At 30.3% G+C, this 23,787-nt stretch overlaps 1 protein-coding gene across 3 annotated transcripts in view; it reads right to left on the bottom strand.

Annotated features, from left to right (window-relative positions):
* The window catches only part of LOC144838600 (semaphorin-5A-like), a 59,307-nt gene that overhangs the window by 30,500 nt on the left and 5,020 nt on the right, over positions 1-23,787 (bottom strand). For all 3 annotated transcript variants that reach the window (XM_078694045.1, XM_078694028.1, XM_078694037.1), the window contains exon 3: positions 980-1,076. In XM_078694045.1, the coding sequence (XP_078550171.1) occupies positions 980-1,076 (97 nt within the window). The remainder of the gene's footprint in view (positions 1-979; positions 1,077-23,787) is intronic.

Below are 23,787 nucleotides of genomic sequence, written 5' to 3'. Positions count from 1 at the left end.
ATATTAAAATTCAATTTTCAACAAAAGCTATCTTGACTTCTCATTAATGTATCAATCAGCACAATCGGAAATTGGAAAAAGTACAAAACATTAAAGCAAAATTACTTGCACCAATCATGAAGAAATAATTATTTCTCCATGCACTAATTAAGTTGTACAACATTTATTTTAAAGAACAGATGGAAAAAGCTTTTAAACACAATGAGGGGAGTGCCCTTTACTTTGACTCCTGTGACCACCTGTTAACAGAGATGATTTATCAGTAACAGTGGGAGTAAGTACATTGCTAGGAATGTCTTCATGAGTAAAGCTGATTGGATGAATATTAACATTCTCAAAAGGATAATAAAAAGAAAAAAAAGAAAAGTAGAATAAAGTAACAGAAAACAAAACCTTTTTGATTACAGTACAGCCAGTAATTACAAAAGAGAGAGTGGTCATGGCCAAGATGGAAAGGTATGGAACAGTTGGACCAGGACAGTCTGGATGAAATTGACCTTTTATATCAAGGGTCAACTTTAGACAGTGGGGAATATTTTAAAGTGCACTTGATAAACGGAAGCTATTTATTACGTTTATAGTTTTTAAATTTAAAATCAGTTCTGTTTGTGGTCCACTTTTTTGACAAAATTACTGCGGGATGTTGGCCGTTGTAAAATCTTAAAAAGTCTAATTTTATTGCTGCTTTTATGACCCATCTACCTTGACCACAAATGGGTAGAACGTGTGCATTGGAAATTAAATTATCATGTAAATAAAAACAATTAAAAACTGTTTTATCAGAACTATATTAACCTGTAAAGCATGTGATGTGGTCTCTTTCAATCAAGAATCTCTAACTAGCATAACTCTTTTATAGAAAAGTAAAAGTAATTTGTCTCCCTGGTTTCCAAGTTTCGGAGAAAAACCACAATTGTAATTTTATTGACTGCCCGTGTCCGCATCAATTACTGTAACTGTATTAAAGGATTTGACTTACTTTGCTCCAACAATCAGTTGTGTTTCATCATCATTTAGTTCTATCTTTGAAACATCATCCAAGCCTCCTCTTCTATTTAGTCCATGTAACCGAACATCTATAATAAAAAGCAACAATAATAATTATAAAATTAATACTATAATAACACTAAGAAATTCTACAGTAGTACCATATACTTAGCAACATCACAATTAGCTGATGATTATTATGTTTATATAAAGAGAATAGAGTATTCAATGAAAGACTGTTGAATAAAAATGTGATTTGCAAGTAAAACCAATTTTGACAAAACTCTGTTTCTACTAAATATATGAATAGTGACTGAATTCAGACTCGTTCTTTTGCATTCTGTTGATTTTAAACTCGGTATCTGAAACAGTATAATTGTAAAGGTGCTCGATTTAAAACATATTATAAACGATTTAAATCTTTCACATCTTAAACAAAAACAACGTAAACGCAAGTCCGGGTTTAGGTCACAAGGTCAGATACGATTTTAAATTTGATCGTTTCCGAAACAAATTTCGACTTTTATAGAAAAAATAGTAAAAATGTATTCAAAATATTATTTCTAACCTTGTAATCAACAAGAGGATGAAAAAAGAATAAAAAACAATCTTTGTCAATAAACTATCCTGAACAAGTCCTAGTTAATTTTCCATTCTTTTTAAATATGCAAAGTCAAACTAAGGGTACGCTATTGTCGTCGTTAGAACGTAAACAATGCGTTGTAAATTCTACTATTGAGAGCTTGTTCTATTGCAGCTATCCATTTCGTAAGGTATGAATACTAATTGAATTCCACACTGAGCCAAGACAATCTTTGTCTTTGTTTCCTATCAATTGCAAATATTTCAACAAAATTAACACATGGACAAATAAATGACCAGGGCCACAGTAATGGTCTTTGATAAAAGTATTTTAAGAGCAATACAGTTTCCTCTTTCACAATGCCTCATTGCTGATATAAATGCAGATTATTTCATTCAGTTCCAGACGATAGAAGATTGATAATTATAAATTACGTACACAAAACCTTTTAGTAGACACCCAATTTTCAGTGCTGTATCTCCATAAAACATTTGTCCAGTATCATCTATAGGCAAATTCCATAATAGCGTTTTTGATACGGGCATCACATGTGGAACACATGGTCGGCTGTATTATGGAATTTACCAATGATACTGGAGCATTTAGATACAGTAGCAAAAATTGTCTGTTCTATGTGAAGATTAAGTGGTCACTAATTGGCTATAAAGGATGAATAAAAATGGCTTCCTTGCAACCAAAATTCACTGTTGTGGTTATTTATATGGATTCTCTATAGACTGCTTCAACCCCGATATTATCTTGATAGTTCACTCCATGCTTCACTATAGTACCTCTTTGGTTCAATAAATGTACTTAATGGATTATAAACCAATTAGTGACTCTGTGTCTAAAAAGGCCCTAATGCTTTAATAAGCATCACCTTGCTCTGTTTATATAACATTCATAAACACTAGAAAAGTCAAATAGATTTTAAGGTCAGTCTTTTAATAAAAGTCACAAAAGCTACTCTAAAGTCTGGTACTAATCATGAACTACTAATGAAAAGAAATTTTGGCTCATGGTCATTAACAGATTATTACTGAAAAATTAATTTAATTGAAAAAGAAAACTTGTGTGTCGTGTAATACTATACATAAATATAATGTCAATCAGCTTGCTTCCAAAATGCAGTACAGTATAACCTCTAATAAGGGGACACCTTTTGAACCCAACAAAGTGTCCGTAGTATTAAAACATATATCATCGTTTGTTCATTTCATGAGAAACTGTCCTTTAATAGGGGTATTGCCTGAATAGAGGCATCCCAAATTAGGGATTCTACTGTAGAGATATTAAGTAATTAATATTTAATTAATAATAATTAATTTCCCTGTAGTGTGGGTCAATAAATTAAATTATTATGAGCTCTGTTGTATTCTTTTAATCTCATCTTCAAGATCTTAAAATATGCATTTTGAGAAGAATTTTAATACTATACTTAAAGAAGCAGACAGCAGAAATACAAGGTGTGGTAGCAACGGAAATGATGCGATTACCGCAAAATGATAAAGAAATTCCAAAACAATTTCAAGGAGAAACAGGTTTTCATTGGATCAGAAAGACTAATCTGGGGATTCTACAGTGGAAGGAAATGCTGTAGTGTATATAAAACAATTTGACGGATGTGGGTTGAGGTACGGTGGATGAGGTTACCCAGATTTTATGCTATTTCTAATCACTAGGGTGATGTCTCTTTGCTCTAAATAGCAGGAGATACTTTATGCGTTAAGCAACTGTTCTTTACAAGATGTCACAAAATGTCAGTGACAGATCCAGGATTTTGAAATAGGGGGCCCATGGCCTAAAAATAGTGAAATGAAGGGCTGATCTTAAGTTTATCCTATCTTTTGCATTACAATTGGCAAAATTTGCCGGAAGAAAAACTTTTGGTGTTTTATCTTGTCTGTTTTACTTTTTTTGTGAATAAAGATTTTGATTGATTGATTAAACAGTTTAATGAAGAAAATACACACACAAATGTCTTGGCAATCTTTCAATCAATCATGTTGATGAACATTATAAAAATATCCAACTGTTACCTAAGGCCTAATGATGTCCCTCCATCATTATTGTGATAGCATTGATGAAAGAATAACATATGAATTAGATAATTTGTTTTGTTTTTAGACCAATTTGCACTCAATCTGCCAGTCAACCGATATTCAAGGCTGATATTAGATGTCAGGCTCATTGCAAGCAGCTTTCAAGTGGGAGGAACACTAGTAGTAGTACTGTAAAGTTAACTCTCCCAATACCAGACACCTTTGGACTGGTATAATATATCTGGTTTTCTGGAAAGTCTGATATTCGGAATGTGTTTTTATTGGTAAAATTGAATTTGGGACCTTTAGGACCTAGGTTTTGGGAGAGTTTCTTGTTTTGGGGGCGTTGACTGTAGTAGTATTAGCCAAACTATGTACAGTCCATTTAGGCCAAAATACTACTTTTATACTATAGGAAAGTACTACAAAAAGCCTCAGTTCAGTTTTCTGAGCAATGTATATGTATATGTGTAGCAATTTATCTCTTTCAAGTGCAACACTAAACAGCAAGGGTCAGCCCAAACATTTATCAGACCAAAAAATAATCAATACATTCTCAAATGATTTTTAAATAACAAATGTGTTACCTGTTTCATTGCTAGCTTTGATAAATGCACCTACAGTACATCTTGTACAATTAATTCCAAGGATAAGTGTAAAATAAATGTGAAAAGAGAGAGTAGATCCAACTGGGACATAAGCCCTAATGATGTCTCTCACTCATTATCTTGACAACATTCGATGAAATAATAACAAATGGATTGATCTGTTATTTTTACTTAAACTAATGTTTCCTTGTCAATCATTCTGCCACTCAACATCACTCTATTACTCAAGGATTACTTTAACTGGATGCAAGGGATTGTAATGAGTTACATTAAAAAGTTTTGTGTTGCTTTTGAAACAGTCATTCTGTCTTCATTTTAAAAATGACCAATGAGTGGACTCTTGACATGAAAGTTGCCTGGACATTATAAAGCAATGAAATCAATATTTGTGTACAGTTTAAACATAGATGTATTAATAGTGCACTAATAATAATATATCTATGGTTTTTTGTGCACATGATTGATGTTACTGTGGCTACGAAAGGGCTATATCAGAATCGGACTACTATATACTTATATATTCCATTGTGAATTATAAATAAATATCATATTTTGTGGTTGCTTAGAAAAAGATACAATGAAAAGAAAATAATAGAAAACCACAGTATTAGTTATAATTCTTCTATAAACTCTAAGAATTCTAAACATGTATTTAAAATCCTAATAAAACAAGAAATTGAACTAAACAACACACACTATATCGTCGATCGTCACAGTACAATCATTGCCAAATTTAGTAAAAAAGATTTAGATGTTAAATTTAATCTAGTAAATTCCAAACATGTCATACAATTCAAAGTACTGACAGTATGATTTGAAATATTTAATAAATGTTCACAAATTCATATAAAATAGTCCAATTTAATTCTAAGATTTTAACATTGAAATATTGGATAGCTGTGATAACTGGCACATGGGCGAGTTGACTGGGCTAAATTTCGTAAAAAAAGCTTGTTTGTGGATCATAAATGGGGTTCAATCACAATGTTTATTTTATGTTTATTATCTCCTTCCTATTAATAAAAATCATTTCACAATATTATTATTCATTTTTAACCATTTTATTATATTTCAATTTTTGGAATTCATTTTAAGTTGAAATAATCCATGGTTGAAACGACACACAATTCATGTTTGATTTATAACATGCACGGGCTATTAAAGCTAGAATATCGTTACGAGTTATTGTTTTACAAATGCATGGTAAGTGGCCTAGCTGATGATTCAGTTGATGTATGATGGTATATTCTATAATTGAAAAAATCTGCAAAATGAACAAATAAATCCTTTATTTAGCAAAGACTAGACAATTAATTGCAAGGCCTTAAAAAAATAAGTTAAAGAACTCCATAACTATTCGCAAATATATTATTTGGATACAGATATTAATTTTTTTTAATAACCGTATTGAAATTGCTATGCAATTTTTAGCTGCAACACCAAACATGTCTGTTAACCAGATAATGTCTCTTCAGCTTTGAACTTAGAAAATGATCCCCCACAAAATAACCTATTATGTGGTTAAATATTGTTTGTGGTTACTGTAATTGAATAATGAATTGGTAATTGTTTGTTTATGATATGATGCAGCTTAGGAAAATAATACAAGTGAAAGTGGGGGAAGAGGATGTGTGGAGCTGTATATCTACACATAATACTGTAAATCGTCAACCGTTACCATTGTCATAGTGCTAAGGAGAATTCCAAAAATTAAAGTATTTATATTTTAAGATTTATGGTTTTCGATACAATAATGTAATCCTCCAAAGAATTGTTAACAAACTGCTACTATTTTCTATAATCTTTAATCATTTATAATACACTGATTCATCATATTGGTGAACAAAATTGCTAGCCTAGCTTTGATTTATTCTACATAAACAACAATAAAGAGGTAGTAATAGTTACCTTTGACCTTTAATATATCTTTAAAAGTCTTGGCAACAAACTACATATTGTATTTAAGATTTGTATACTCTCTTTACTCCATGGTATACTTGAAAGTTTAATAATAAATATTGTGAAATACAAATAAATTGTATTCAAATTTGTGTCACCTCGCATTATAACTAGTGTTCAGGATGAACAAAATATCTTTTTTATAAACATGAATTCCCAGAGCACTAATAACATGCTTCCCTACATTTAAATAAGTACTACTATATATTATACATAAACCAGGTTTGAAAACTTTACCACCAAGTTTCTGAGTGCAATACACTATACATTTGATCTCTCTAATTTGCGTTTTCATTAAATGTAATCTAGTTCCTCTTTTTACAGGGATCAAAAAGGTTATTTTAATTTGGTTTTCTCATTAAATAGTTTACTTATGAAAATACGTATATTCATCCCCTGAAGCATACACTTTGATCTAAATGAACAGATTTGATTGGAAAGATGGACTGGTCAGCAATAGGTCAAGAATGGAGCAAACCATCAGTCTGAAGTTTGTAAAATTTGCAAGCAGGTGTTCAACACAACTGCCCTACATGCCACCTTGACACCTGTATTCATTAAATGTACTTGGTTAGTTCTAAATTTTTTGAAATAAACAACGTCTGAAACTTTTCATCAGAAATTAAAGTTGGCAATGATATTGGCACTGGTTTTCATAAATCAAGCTCACACCTGGAGAAGAGATAATTAATTCAGCTTTGGAACATGTTGTTTATACGCATTTGTTGGTGTCAATAGATTCTATATAAATTCTGAGCTTATGGAATTTATGTAGTCTATGTAATTTTTAAAATCAGATTCCTTTTTTTATAAAAACAAACTGATTGAGGCTGAAACATCTAGGGCTACAGAAATATTTAATGGGTTTGTTTTCACAGCATACAAAGTAAAGTGCAAAAAATAATATCATGTGATAGTGGGAAAACCCCCAGGAGGTCTTATTCTCTTGTGATTTATAGATATTTAGGCTATACACACTTCCCTCAAAATGACACTTCCCCCTCCCCCATCCCCATGACTTTTTCTTTCCATTACATCATCACATGAATGACCTTTCCAATGACCTTCACCCTAGCACTAGTTATCAATATTTAATTTTAAGAAATACATTATACTTCACAAAAAACTTATTCCCGTTTTGGATTAGCATGTAAATTAAATAATGTAATGTTTTTAATAACTTTGAAGGACAGATTTCTTAATATAGTAAAGTCTTAAACATACATAGATGTCCTTCTTAAAAGTAACGCAAACATCCGTAATATTTAAAATGTTTATACAGTAGAACCCTATTAAGGTGACACCATTGGGGCCCCCATAATAGGGTTGTCCCTAAATATGGATTGGCCATGGTTTATAAAACATACATAGTTTAACAGGAAAGTACCCATTGGTGGGGATGTCCCCTGAAGAGGGATGACCCCAAAGGAAAGGTTCTACTAATCTTTTTTTTTTTTCAGTTTTAAAATTTCTTTTAATAATTTCTTTTGCTTACAACAAATCGGATAACATTAATAGAGATTGTAATAATGTGATCTTTGAGTAACAACTATTCTGCTGTCCGGCCAAAAAGGAAAGGTTCTACTATAATCTATTTTTTTTTTTTTCAATTTTAATTACCTATATTTATTTTAATTTCTTTTGCTTATAACAATTCAGATAACATTAATAGAGATTGTATATAACGTAATCCCTGAGTAACAACTATTCTGCTGTCCGGCAAAAAAAATGAAACGTCTACAGTTAACAAAATGAATAAATTAAAGAACAAAGTCGTTATTTAGTAGCTGAATCAACAACAAACACTTTGTATATTGTAGAGTTAAACAAGAAGGAATTCCTATATCTTGAATATCAACGAAATTGAAACAAGAATGATCGGCGAAAATCTATTACAGAAACAAACAATGCAGTTTGTTGTCCAATAATTCCTTACTTTCACTGAATGATCTTTGGGTCAAGAGTAAATGTCTGTACATAATCTAAATACAGTACTATTTCTCTTATCACATATAGGCCTCATTGTATATCGCACCACTGTTGGCACTGTGTGAGAGATGGTATAATGTAAGAAATTGGGCATGTGCGAGGCAAGGGTTCATGAACAAGGAAGCATCTAAAATTTAGATTTTGAAAATAGGTCTCAGCAAACGCATTTTCTAGAAATGCACAACATTTATCATACTGTAGCTAATTGGCAATTTGATAGATCTTTTACAATTTTAAAACTTAAAACTAGCTAATGTTTGCTAGTAGTAGTCATTTTTTTGAAAACAATAGAATATTGATCTGCCAATTTTTGTAATTCAATTTTTTACAGAAATAATTAATTAACCAAAATATTGGCAAGTTGTGTTGCTCATTTTGCTACAACTAAAAGACGTGTCTATTGACTAAAATGTTGATACATATGGACAGGCAAGAAACAAGTAGCTCCATTTAATATAATTAGCATAAAATTGCGAACTGACCATCAAAATCATTTGGAATGATTGATAACACAAGTGTCATCTTCACATTTCATGGTTAGTGGCGATGTAACAATTTTCTTCACATCTACAATGATAATAAAACTGAATCATGCTTAAAAAATATTTCCATAGCTTTGTTTTATACCATGGAGAATATACAACTTGTATAATTAACCTACTTGTGTATTGTATAATTTATTTTGTAATATTGTAAATATGACATGCTGGGGACTAATTATTTAACTTTTGCATAAAACATTCCAACTAACTATGACTATAAAAACCTGGGGGTATGATAAGTAGACTAGTTTATCATTAAGGCACTCATCGTGAATATCTGGAACAAAATCTATTACTCTAGTTATCATGCCCATGCATAAATCATACAAAATTCTTAACAGAACAAATGCATGTATTGTGGGAAGTATGGAGCAAGTGCACAATAATAAATAATAGACATTTGTACAATACTAATTAGATTTTAAAATCTTCAAAGGCACCGCGAGTAACGGAAGACCCTAATTTAAGAGCTTCTGACCCTAATCTAAGAGCTTGTTTTCACTAGCATAAAAATAGCATAATCATTTTTCCACTTGCTAAAGCTAACAAAAAAATATGTTTAAAACCTTTTTGTTACATAAATCTGACAAATTATATCGCTTAATAATAAAATGGGGCCTTTTAGAAAGAGTGGGTGTACTTGGACTACGTAAAAAAATCTAAACTAGGCCCACTTAAGCGCTTACTTTGACCTACATAACCCACACAAAATTAGGTAAAAAACAAGCAACAAAATTGTAGGCTACTCGGATCGTCAAAGCAACGACAAGATATTCTGACATACTATTACTGTCATAAATAAATCTCCAAAAGAGCACAGGCTATTGTCGGTTTATCCAGGTAAGCTAGGCACGAAATAAATTTTATAATCATCCGGTACCCATTTACCCATTGATCATAATGAGAAATCCAAACTTACAAATAAAGTTTTATTCCTCAGGACATAGTCACAGTGAGACCAGCAAACAAGAATCATTTAAAATAGCTCACAGCCTACAGACAGACACTCCCATTAGGATCTAACATGTAATTAAAACCTAATCAGGCTGAGTCAGTGGGCTTATGGTCAGTGTATTTGTCCAGTTATGGTCATCCTTCAGACTGAAGACCCTCATTAATCAAGGATAAACAGATCTTATCTCTTTTATGACAGACAAGTTCAAATGCATTAGTTTCAATTACACTTAAATGATGTCATTAATTAAACCTTCGTGTGAAATTCTTTCTTTACAAAATGATTACAGAATAAAAATATCTTAATTACCAAATTTAAATATGAAACAGTATGGTAATTTATAATCAAGGATCAATTCTCATAATGATCAAAAGTTCACAATTATAATATCTATGAAATATTGTACAATAGATTGTGCAATTGGTACTCAGTCAGCTCAATTTAAATACTATTAAATTTATAAAATAAACATTTAAACTACTTAGGTATTTCTTATTGTACAGTATACAGTAATATATGGAACGCCGTTTACGCAACATTTCGATATGAATTTTATGACGCGATATGTGAATGAAATGCATCGATATGAATTGAAAATGTTTTGAATGAACTGTTTTGAATGAAATGTTTGAATTGAATTGAAAAGTCAAACTATTGGTGGCATATGTCATTCACGCTCACAATGTTTTTCTCAACCTCAAAAACAATTAAAATGCTTTTTTGATTGGAACTGGGTAAATGACTTTACAATATTCAGGTTGTACTTTTCATCTGATACCCTTTGATTACCAAGTACACCAAGGCCAAGGCTAATAGTAATACTAGGTGCTACTGTAGGAACATTAGAAGTGGTGCATGAAAGTATAAAATATGTGTAAACATACAGTACAACGATATCAATGTCATGTATTGTACACAAAGCAGAGAAATTATGGTATGTAAATTGGAAAGATTATAATCAGTATAAAAAGAGCTTAATACAAAAACGGTATGTGAAATTAAAGATGTAAACAAACTTGACCAAAAATGCAAACTCGCGAAAATTGTTTTAAAGGCCAGGTGCGGGCAAAAAATTTCTATTGATCATACATTACAATAATTATCGATCTATAGTTTCCCCTATGTTTCATAATTTTTGGGATTTTATTTGTGTTACACGAGCTTGTTGAAAAAAAGCACTTTCTTATCAGTGGGGGGATAGTTCAAATTACACAGTAAAATCTCTATTCTTTTGTACACAAATTTTGTAAATAGAGAGGCATTTTTAAAAGCTATGAACACTAAACGGTGTGGTAAAAAATGTTATCAGATGACTAAATATAGGTAATATAACTTGAATTTTACATTTCTGATATTTTTATTCAACTTCAGATTTTTATTTTCCTGTTATAGCAAAAATTATCCACCGTATATCCACCATCTTTTTTCACCTTCTAGGGAGTCACCAGACATGTTATTACATTAGGTTAACTACCTAACTACTGAAAAAAAGTATTCCTGGTTTTTATGGCAGAATATTGCCAAATTTTGTATTTGACCATATTAAGGGAAATTCATGTTTTTTTGTCTTGATTTCTGTTACAAATATTTGATTTATGTACAATTAACCAGATATTATATTTAAAATTCATGCCTGTACCTGAGCTTTAAAGGTTGAAAATACTTATTTCATAAATTGCACACATTCACTTTCCCCACCCTAAATTAAGTCTCTTTAGACCATTCCAACACCCTCTATCCCTACCTCTTTCCCTTTCTACCAAGATCTATCAACTGCATTATATATACAGTATATTATGTTAAGATTTCTGTGGTAAAGATAATTGTATACATACAACATAGGTAATAACTTAATTGATATTGATAAAACTTTGCAATAAAGTTCGATAATTCTTTGATCTGAAGGTGACAGGAACTGTGTTTATGGGGTTCCAGCATGCGTAGGCCATCATTGACAGAGTATGTAGGAAGTACTAGAAAATTAAGCCTACTTTCCAGCATCTACTTAACAGCAATACTACCACAAACTAAAATAGCAGGAAATATTTAGGTCTATCCATATTACCATTAATATTATAGATAAGTTTACAATTAAGTTTGATGTGTTTGAAAACTGTGCAATAAACGTTAAATAAAGTGGAAAATGATATTGTTTTCCTGTTCTTTTAAAGAACAGGAAAGCACTGTTTAATAATAAAAAAAGCATAAAAACTGTTTTAGTAGGCATAACTTGTTCATCTCTAAAGTGAAGTTAATTTGGTCATCAGAAAAAAAATGTTCTTTGATGACAGAAAAAAAACATCTAGCCTTTGGGTATAAACAAATTGTGGGTTTTCCTCTGAATAGGGTGATAGCTGGCCGCATCCCACTTTTATTAAAGGTGTCCCAAATGAAGGGTTCTACTACTATAGTACACTGTAGATGAAACTATGATGTCAGAATAATTACAGAACTAACAGTTATAGTTTGATGTGTTTAGCATTGTGAGATTGTAGACTGTTGATTGTTAATCTTTTCCTCTAAACTTTTCATAATTTTCTTCATTTGCATTGTAATTCACAGAAATAAACAGACAACTAATTTGCATTTACCATTTAGAAAAGAAAACAAATTTAATTTTTACAGTCTGGTTTTATTACCATTAAGATTGACAGGAACATGTTGGGCTTTTAATTCTTCAAGATAGTTTTTCCCACAATCAATTCAATGAAATTCACATAAGAATATAATATTTAAAAGTTTAATAATAAAAGCTGGATTTAAAAAAAAATGTATTAAGTCTGGGTTAAATCTACCTTTGAATTGAGTGAATAGAAAATATATGACACGCCAAAAGTCAATGAGGTATAATAAGAACGTTCAAACCAAAATTTCTAAAGAAATCAATTTGTAGGTACTTTATTAAATATTTTTAAAACGTGACAATAAATAGTTTACTGAACTTCTATTGTAACAATTTGATGCGCTGTCATATAATATTTTGGAGTTAAATTTATATTCTTTTACGATGATTTTGTGAAGATAGTGTTAGCGGCTTTGACTCACTGTTGGTGTGGAGAATAAAAAACTTGAACTTGAGTTTGGAGGAAGAATTTATACAGTGGCAGAGGAACAATATTTATGCGTCTTGAGGACCCAATACACTGTACTGGAATTTGGGGAGTTTGGGGCAGGTTGGGTCATACCAGAGACCCAGGTTGCAAGTGTTGTTTAATAATTACATTCTGTAACTAATGGACTTAAGTTATATAATTTCAATATGCTCAATTCAACTGGATTAGTAACAATATTGAATATTTCAGAATATATTTATATTGCAGAAGGTTATTCCCAATTCAAAGTATTTGAACTAACGTCTGCTGTCTGTAATCTGAGGTTTTCATACCACTAAACTACAAAGTTAAAAATGAAATGGCGACATTTCAAATGAAAGAAACCAATTACTAATTAAACTACCTGGTCTAATAATAACTAATGCCGCAATTATGCAGGAGACATAATTCCATCGATATGCAACACATTGCTATTTAAAATATTTGTTCTGAAAACTATTTAGTAGCAAATTGCATTAGAAATTCTTATACAGATGTACTTTACTAATCAGGCCATTAAATGAACAAGAATTTAACCAATTCATCCTGTTCCAGCAATTAGTTTATTGAGTGATAATATGACTACCTTAACTAATTTCGTCTGTATGTAAAAGACGGTCATTAGTTAACAAATGATACTAATTAAGAACAAGGACTCTTCTCCTTTGAAGTCAAGTTATTAGGATAATTTCACAAAACACAAAAAGTGAGTGCTACAGGTTTTTGGCAAGATTTTTATATTATACAATGTACTACAAAATAATATAGATGTTATTGTTAATAAACAATTAAACTGGATGGCGAAGTTTTAGAATTGTGAAAAGATAACTGGAAGTATTCACCAAACAAACCAAATGTCTTGTAGATATTAAACTGGGGACTCTGAAATGATAGGTGAAATTATACAGCTTTAAAATGATCAGCTGCGATGTACTCGGTACAGCCTTTACCTAAAACTACTTAAAACATAAATAGCCAATGGCATGTGTAAATACTACCTTTACAGTCAACAATTAAACTACTAAAAGTACAAGTTATTCATGTTTGTACATGGTTTAGTTTACAATTGAAGTAGGTTGAAGTTACTTATATCCAATGTCTGTACACATGTTTACATCCGCAAGATTCCTGTTAAAAAGAAGCCAATTTTCAAAGTAACAAAGGCTATCTGCTTGTCTTGCATCAAATAGCCTGTTTACAACTTGTATTCACGCTGTACTTATTTATGGTAAAAATCGTAGTGACATAGGAAATGTACTCCACTTTTTAAAATTTTAATTTATATACTGGTACTGTAAATAGTTTATACAATGTATATTTCTTTTCTAAAATAGTTCTGAAACAAGGACTATGTAATTCAGTTCCTGGCTTTTAACAAAAATTGTCCTGGCCAGGGCTTTAAGATGAAAAAATGTGCACTGTTAATTGGTGTAATGGTAAAAATGTGACTGTGATTTAAATTGTACAACTGTTGCTACTAAATTTACTTTATTTTTATTTGACCTATTCTAACTTGACCTTTGGTCTTGACTGGCTTGAGGCTACTTTTTTAGCCCTCACTTTTCTTTCATTACCATGAAGGACAATACAAAGAATTTGAAGAAGGACCTAATAATAAAAGGAATTCTGTCCTTTTTTGATAGAAACCTGAATCATGTCTTTGGTTCCTTAATTTAAAGAAACTTTTAGTCTGAAAAAGAATTTCAGAATTTCAGATAAAACTGATGGAATGCAAAGTAAATGTTATTATACTGTATAATGTCCTTCTTTGTTTTAAAAAGTTGCTAAAACTTGGAGGAAATGTAGTCTAATTTGAAAAACGCTTAAATTTTTCGCTAACACTAATTTCAATAAGACCATACTATAGATGGTCTGAACCCTGGAGAATTCTCTATGGTTTGAATACACCTTTAGTATTTGGTAGCTAAATCTTTTCCAATCTTTAAATATAACACACATTTGTATAGTGAAACCTCAAATTCAGTCACTGTAGTTTGAGCTTTCATTCTCATTAATTACTTTACATCACTGAATACAAAAGAAACAATAAATATTCCTCCTACATACTACAACAAAAATTCATCTAAATAGTATAAAATACAATCAATATTACAGAATTGCATTTTACGATGTACAGACAAAGAAAATTAAATGACCAGCTCTATACAAGTAGGATTATCGCTAAATCCTAAGTGTTTTGAGCAATTGCATCCACGCCCTTTTATTCAATTCCAACAGAAATGCATGACTACTGTATTATCCGCGATGTAATGAAAACCATAAAATAAGAGATATTTTCTCTCTGGCCTATTTCATTTTCTTTTTTTTTTTAATTCAAAATCATTTGTGGCAAACAATAATTATTACATTTATTGTAAACAAAAATCATAAACAATTTGTACTTCTTTTTAAAATACACTAGAAAAAAAAAAGAAAAAAAAATATTTCTGGTATGTTTACTTTATTTACATTTTGAGCATTTCCTCCTTTCTAAAAATAGTTTTTACCTGTAATGATACTATTTTTATTTATTTTCCAGGAAATAATAAATCTATTTAACATACAATAATATCTAACAAAAATGTATTATACTTTATTTTGAAGTTCAAAACAGACAGGAATTTGTTGAATGAATGTTGTTTGTCTGATTTACGGTTGGGCCATAGGTTGGTCACAAGTATGGTAGCAACATATTTGCTCGTTTTCACATAAATTAAGCTATTTTTAGTTTATTAGTAAAGACTTTCAGAATATCTATATCATTAACTTTAAAAAAAAAATTAATTAATTTTCATTTGTATTTTTTTTTACTGGAAAGATGACCCAGGCCAGAAATAGGTCAAGATTGAAGAGTATGACTGATAGTTGGATTATAAAGATCAAATAAACTAAAAACACACAAACTAAACAATTTGTGGTGCAGCAACAAGAAGATGGATGAAGATTTTTAAAGATAAAGTGATCAATAATAAACATGGTTTAAGTAAATGACACTAAAGGCCAATGCGAGGTTGATTTATGTTTTTATTAAAAACATTAAGATAATATTATGTTATCATTTCTATGACCTTGAAGATAAACCTTGTTATTCCTTGTGTACCAATATAAATATTTCTTACAAAAAACGCTGCTTGATTCAATGACAGTTTTATTAATTGTTCTTTCTTAATGATGCTTGTGGGATGTGTGCATGCCCATGTCTGAGTTTACAAATCCCCATTTTTTCAGCCTTTGTAAGTAATAGCTTCCGCGTTGATACTGTTTTGTAATGATTCTGTCCTCTTGACTATAACTGCCTAAAGGGAGCGGCGCTTACTTATATATACTTTCTTGATGTATATAAATACAATATTTTTAACAAATGAACATCTACTGTACCACCAACAACTCCCCACTGAATCATCATCCATTTCATTATCTTATATAATTATTAATTATGATATATAAATAATTAATATTGATTAATTTAGCAATCTTAATGCAGATTTAGATATACTTTGATCCAATTTCCTTTATACTTTTAATTCCATATACTCAATGTGAAATATACTGTAAGCTTCAATAAATATGTGGAATTTTAAAATATTAGATCTTGGTAGAATTCCAACTTCCAGTTTTCTTTGTGACAACAACCGACAATAATCTATTATAAAAATGTATCAACAAAGTTGACCTATTTCAATTTTTTTTTTGAATATTGATATGACTTACTTTCAGTCAAATTGCTTCCTTTAAAGAGCTTAAATGTTGTGGGTTGATAATGACAGTTTTCTTTAAATGCAATTAGGAAATTATCTAATAACATGGGATAATTTCTAAAAACTGATTCCGCAGTAAAATAACCAATTGTGTTTCATTATTGTTAGCAGCAAAATAGACAAATGTTTTAAAATATCCAATGATTTTATAAGCAAACAGGCCCAGATATATTTGAAAATATATTAAGTAGTACATTTATTAAGTATTTTCAGATGCGAAAATTGGCAATTGCGAGCAAAGAAGTGATTCACAACTGTGTAAATAAACGACAAATTTTAAATAACTAGTGAAATGGCGTTCTCTTCTGGTTAAAAACACTCATCAAGTCATTGACTCCGGGTCACTATTGTAACATCTTGACTGATCCTCTGAATAAATTGCATTTTGGGTAATGTTGACATTTTATCAATTTGGCGACCACCTAAAGATGTTTTTGGGAGCACAAAATCAGAAATGAGGTCGGTACAGTGTACATTTTATTTCTTAATCTAATTTAAAATAAATGGTTATTCAGGGTTATGCAGCAGAAACAGGCCCTCAAAACACTTCACAGGTTCACAGGGCAATGTAAATAGGAGCCCTGTTAGCTAATGAAACATACTGTAAATGTTTATCTCATACACCCTAGGATAATTCTGGGACTTGGGTGGTCTGAAAATGTAGAATTAGGACTTATTAGTAAGCTTAAAATGTCAAACATAAGAGAGGGACTGGATAATGTGTACTCACAACTTAATCAACAACATCAACTTTCATTTACTAAATAATTGATAGCAGGTTTGTAAAAGTGAAAAGTCTAAAATAACATTTTAATAGATCTCACACCAAAGATTGGAAGATATGACACTCAAGGATGTCAAGTTATGGTTTTTATCAAATATCGAAACATTTTCAAAGTATTATTACAAGTTTTTTATTTATTTCAACACAGCTTTATTAGTGACAAAATTCACCAATTACAGTAGTTTATGAATTTATTAATATTTCCATTTTAAAGGTATTATTAATAGTTGTATAGCCTACTCACACCAGACACTATTAAAAATAACCTTCTGCTTTGAAAATTATTTATTAGTTGGTGGACAATGGTCATTTTCATAATGCAAAACAGACTATTGACCAGTCTGAAAACATAATGGTCAGTAGTGTGACCATGAAGTACTAAATCATTTCTCTAAAGGTATGTGTACATTTTAATGTTAATTGAGAATAAAGAGTATGCTAATGAAAAACAGTACAAATTCAATGTTGCTACTAAAAATCAAAACATTTTTTCCAGACAGGTAAAGATAAATCCTGCGATTATTTTGAATTTAGGGGAATAAGCTGTTAGGAGCTCATTGCACAAAGCTTCAACATTATTTGGTAGAGTTTAGTTTTTTTTGCTTATCACATTAGTACAAAGCAGTATTATTTAGTAAAGTGGCCAGGTACTTTCCATATTACAGTACCTCCCTTAATAGTATCTTTAAACTAGGTACAGTACTCATTTAGTTTTACAGCTAAATGTACCGAGAGTTGATCTTATCGGAAACAGATGGTTTAAACTTTCAGATTATTCTTATTTTTGCTATTTAGAGGTACTGTATGTATCCAGATATTGCATGCAGTTTACACTTCACTACACTTCTTAAAAAGTTTTGAAATAATAAATTAATCAATCAATTTGCTTTTTACCCCTAAATTAATGTGCTGTTATAGAGACATGTTTACGAAATTGATATATTAAAAAAAATTGTTATTGAAGTTGAATACAATACGATAGCCTATTTACCATCCCTTGCTGGAAAATCTTTTAATGTTTCAAAAACCTAATCCAACTGTAACGACTTTGCTCAACCGCGTATAAAGATAAATAAATAGAGTTTCACTATGTAAACCTATTCAATGACAGCAATGAAAGAGTTTCACAGATTATCTAATAATCTACTACATTGGCAGTCAATAACCTTATGATTGAGCACAAAATGAACAATTACCTAAACTATTTGAACAGTTAAACTTTACTTGCACAAATAAAAGGCAATGCACAGTTTCTTTTCATTGAAAAGCAATAGAACTTTTGAAGTAAATAGTCTTTCACACTTAGAATAGACTTGAAACATTGTAAAGTAGTTGCGTGCGTGCTAAGGGTCATGCAATGAACTTGGAGCTAATCATTGAAGTACTAATCACTACTCTACTTTCTGTTCCAATTTAAATTCACAATAGTTTGGGATAAAATGTGTATTACCACATTCTTCATAAAGTATTAGAAAACTGCCAATGATAAACTATTTTAATCTAATTAATTCATAATGCATTCAAACTATTAATGCTTGCGTTGTGTAATTTGTTTTTCAATTTTCATAACTAACTTTTTTTTGGATGCAGCAGACAATTAATATATGTTCAATATGCCTATCTTGTTTATAGGGCATGTGGTGCTGTGTGTTGGACTTCGGACTAATGATCATGAGATCGTGCGTTCGAATCCAATGCTCGTCGCATTGCTTGTATCCTTAGGCAAGACATTTACTTACCTCTTTCCACCCAAGTGTACACCTGGTAATAAGGTCAAAACACAACTTTGCGCTGATTACTAGCTGCATTATGGGAGTATGTCTCCATACTTGTTTGATAAAAAAAAAAGGGTAATAATGTGTATAGTACAGCGTTTAGAGGTTTCTCAACATTAGGCGCTTTAAAAACCCAGGATTGTATTATTATGATAAAAATAGGTAGCTTTCACATCGACCGATGACCTTGGAACAAATTACAGAAGATATTTCATTGTGCGAATGTCGGTACGCTCTAACATGCTTCCTCGACACAGTTTTTATGGTTTCTAGGTTCATTCAATGACAGACAACAAAAAGGCAATTTCCTTATGAACTACAGGTAGGTAGATGTATTATATTCAATATATCTTAATTGTACATGCTGGATGTACAGTAGGCAATTGACATACATTTATAATCAATAGATCATTATCAAAGAAAATAATTCAATATGTACACGTCTAACTTAACTTTCTTTTGTGACTATTTCAAGATACTTTCCAAATCTGTCGCTCCACTTTGTAGAAAAATCAAAGTTCCCATTTAGCTATAAAAGTAAGGATAATCTGTCCCTACGGGCAAACGAGCTATCAATAACACCCACTTAGTCTGTAAACGTGAACCCCATAATAATGATAACTACAAATTCGTTTGATAAACTTCGACATAATAGTCTGTGCTTATTACAAGTTACCATGGCGATTTACAGTAAATAATCAAGATAGATTACATAAATAATTACTTATGAATGTTTGGGATAAAATGTGTATCACGACTAAAATAAAATCGTGGAAATAATTGCGATCGCAGACATGCGAGGGTCACAATAATCTTTCTAAACCTGCTAGTAATCAAATTTATAAAGTTTCCTTGTTTGTATTGTTTTATCCTAAATGGCAATCAATTTGGTACAAATCATAGTATGGCAACTAACATACAGTATACAGATACTTTACAATTAAAGGTACCTGTAGTGCGTGTACAAACAAAAGATAGCATTACAATTAGTTTGCAAGAAACACAATACTGTATAACTCTAAACTACCTAAACTACAGTACTTTATTATGAAATAAAGTTAACATACTATTTACAAACAAATAACAACATAATTATTGATTAACTATAATTTTATAAGGCATATAGTATCTAATCATGGAGGTATAACTCCATAATCTAATCAGCAAATATTTATTTTTCATAAGGGGTACAGAATACAGGTATTGAAGCTTTTAAATTCACTCTTTTTTTCTAATAAAGATGACATGCTGTACACAGTACATTTAAAAATAAAACAAACTAATGCCAACAATTATGTCTCTAAAGAAAATCATGCAATATTCTATTAATTACAATTATTTCTATCTATCAACTACTTTACTTTGCATTAATGTCCATAACTTTCTATTTTGTTTCTATTAACTGTTGTACAGACTTGATATGATTATCATTCCAAGTGCTGTGCCTGGTAAAAATGAAACAAATTAATTTTACCGAGGCTATACAAGATAATCAAATGGTCCATTAAAGATTCCTATTAAATGATTCTTTTTAAACATACAATTCGCTGTAAATCTGTGAACGTCACACACTGATAAGCTCTTTTCAACATTAATTATAATTTGATTTTTTTCACACGATAATCCCCCTCTTCATGTTGTTTTGATAGTGAATGTATAGTTCTAATACTGTCAAAACCAATTTGTCCCAAAGGTGACAAATTGTATCTTCTCTCTTTGCTAAAGTTGATTGAATTTCCTAGATTAATTATTCAGTTTATTAAAGTCATGTGCAGTCGTACTAGATTTGTCCTACATTTGAGGATGAAATAGGATTTATTCTATCTCAATAAAAACATGTGACATGCGTGGTACTTCATAGTACGTAAGGATGTAATGGCAAGGGCACAGAGGATGTTCACCCTTCCTCCAGTTTAAACAAATTCCACCCTGCTAAAGATAGGCCTACGCCTAGGAAAAGGGGGACTTTGTGACCTTGTGAATTTAGAATATACTTGCATGTCTTGGCAACAAAAAATCTACAGGTATTTAAAAGTTTATTAATCCCTTTCTTTGCATCTATATATTACTTGATTAATTTATAGTAAAATCTGCATTATACTGTATAAGTTTAGTTATTCAACTATTTGAAATAGGCTTGTTTTGTTATAAAGGAGTCTGAGACACATGTGTACAGCTTCTACTGTAGTTCAGACCCCACTCAAATAGTATAATTACTATATTATAATATAAAACTATTCATGAATTAAAATTTTTGTAAAATACTACGAAATGACCGTGCTGCAGGGTTTAAATTTCACTAACAATGAATTTTGAACTACAGTACTAAATTTCAGTAGAAGATAAATCTGTATTCTCTATTTCTAAAAATATATATCAGAAATTCTAACGACTGCAACGATCATTACATAATCTTTCTGCAATTTGAGACAAAGCCATAGTTTGCACGCACATAAATCATGACAACGTTAATCAGGTTGGCATCTATTTTGTGATCATTATCGTGTGCAATACAATTTTAATGCGTTTTACAATTGGATATTTGTAACATTATCTCTTAAATTTCCACAAACGCACACGTTATGGCAAATGCGGTTTAATCGCTGCAAAGTCTTGCTAAAGTAAAAGAGATGGCAGAAAATGTCTTTAAATCGTTCAATCTTCGTTTACACTCTAAGAAACAATTTCAGGGTAGGGTTCTCTAAAATGCGAGTGTAAAAAAGTGTACACTAATTTAACATGTTCTGTCTACATTATCAAACTTTATGTGACAAAAAAATGTGATGTGCCCATATATGGACATGATGATGTCATATCACTATCATTGGGTATATCACTACTATACATCACACTTTTTTTTGTCAAACTAGTTTGATAGTGTAGGCAGAGCTTAAACAGTGTATACTATACTATACTATACTAATACAGTAGCAAGGTAGCAAGTTTGGACCTTTACAATAAATTTGTGAATAACTGGTTTCATTCTACAATCTCCAATGTTGTATTATACATACAGTACTTTAATTAATTTAGACATTTAGTCTCAATCACTAATTATCATACCTTCAAAAATACTACACCTAATCCTATAATTTATAATTATATTAAAATGAAACCTTTCGTAGTATGTAGAATCAAAACTAGACATTTCTGAAATACATATTAGATTTTTTTAAATCAAGGTCAACCGATTTGTTATATCATTCAATTAGTATTAATCAAAGTAATCAAATTAACAACAATATAATATTGACATAGCAATATATTATACAAAATTATATTATTACTGCGGATTTTTTACTGGTGGTATAGGTATATTGATATTAAACATAATTAAATTTGAATTAACAATGTAAAAAGAATACTTAATTTAACAGAATTAATATGTTGATACCTTTATGTAAAGGGAAATGTATGTCAGGGACAGGGACTGCTCATGGCAAAATATTATATAATTCATAAATTGTTTAGATTACTTTTAAACGAGCAAGACAGAAATAATGGTTTATTGAATTTATTTAATGAATATGTCATTGTTAATGTTATAAAAAGAAAACAGTGGTTAATACAAATAAAATACATTATACTAATAATCAGGTGTAAATTTTTAAAAATCTAAGAATTTATTTTAAACAAACATTTGTGGGAACAAAATAATCAAATAATTAATCATAATTAATTTTTTCTTTGGTAATTAAGATTAAACATTTTCGAAGTAATTAAATTTAATTAATCGTTTTAATCTAGTTGTTGGGTCATGGTCAACATTGAGATTTCATTTTGGTTTTAAATGTGAAAAAGGAAATTACAAATGAGGACTTAAGTTAAAAAAACCAAATTCATTATTGCCATTACACTGTACTGTAACAAGCCACTCATATAGTATTTTTTTTTTCACAGTCTGCTAATTTTCTATTTTTAACCTAAAAACCTAGATACTAATTACTAATTAATTAGCATAATGAATTTAATAATATTTAATATATATATTGTTATGAAACATGGCAAACGTCTTGCAATTTTTTAAGTAGCTTATATCAGCTTTAGCTTTTTTTACGGATTTTTTTTGGAGAGCTTTTCCAACTTTCGTAAGTCCTTGATTGACATCACCTTAAACACTTCGATGTCAAACAAGGATTTACGAAAGTTGGAAAAGCTCTTGAAAAAATCTGTAAAAGCAGCAGCTGATATAAACTACTTAAAAAATTGTTATATGTATTTCTTTTCTGTCTATTATTGTTATATAATATTTTAATAATCCTATCCACATAATGTTAACTGTTTTGCAACTTTGCTACATTATTACATTTCAGGAATAGGATACTACTGTACTTAGGACAACTACAGCCACTACCTACAGCACTAACATTTTTGTTTTGTATTTCTTTATGAAATTAGATATGAAGCAAAGGCTCAATAGATAGGCACGTATGAGCTAGAGGCAAGCTGGTTAAAAAGAAAATTATAGAATAAAAAATGGAATAAATCACGGATGAAAGCAAGTTATTTTTGAATAGGGCTTAGTTGTTATTGAAGCCCACAAGCTGGTAATTAAGAAAAGTGGTGTATTGTTGATTGGAAAATATTTATTATTACCTAAAGGAAAAGAAAGCTGATATGTTTTTCTTGTAATAAATTTGCTTTTGGGTAAAAATATAATTGAAAGTCAAAGATAAAAAAAATTGTTATTGCTATTGTTAAAGATTATTGCAA

This window comes from Antedon bifida, chromosome 1 (assembly GCF_963402885.1).
Source record: "Antedon bifida chromosome 1, ecAntBifi1.1, whole genome shotgun sequence".
Lineage (NCBI taxonomy): Eukaryota > Metazoa > Echinodermata > Crinoidea > Comatulida > Antedonidae > Antedon > Antedon bifida.
Note: the sequence above shows the minus strand (reverse complement) of the source record. Positions and strands in the feature narration are given on the sequence as shown.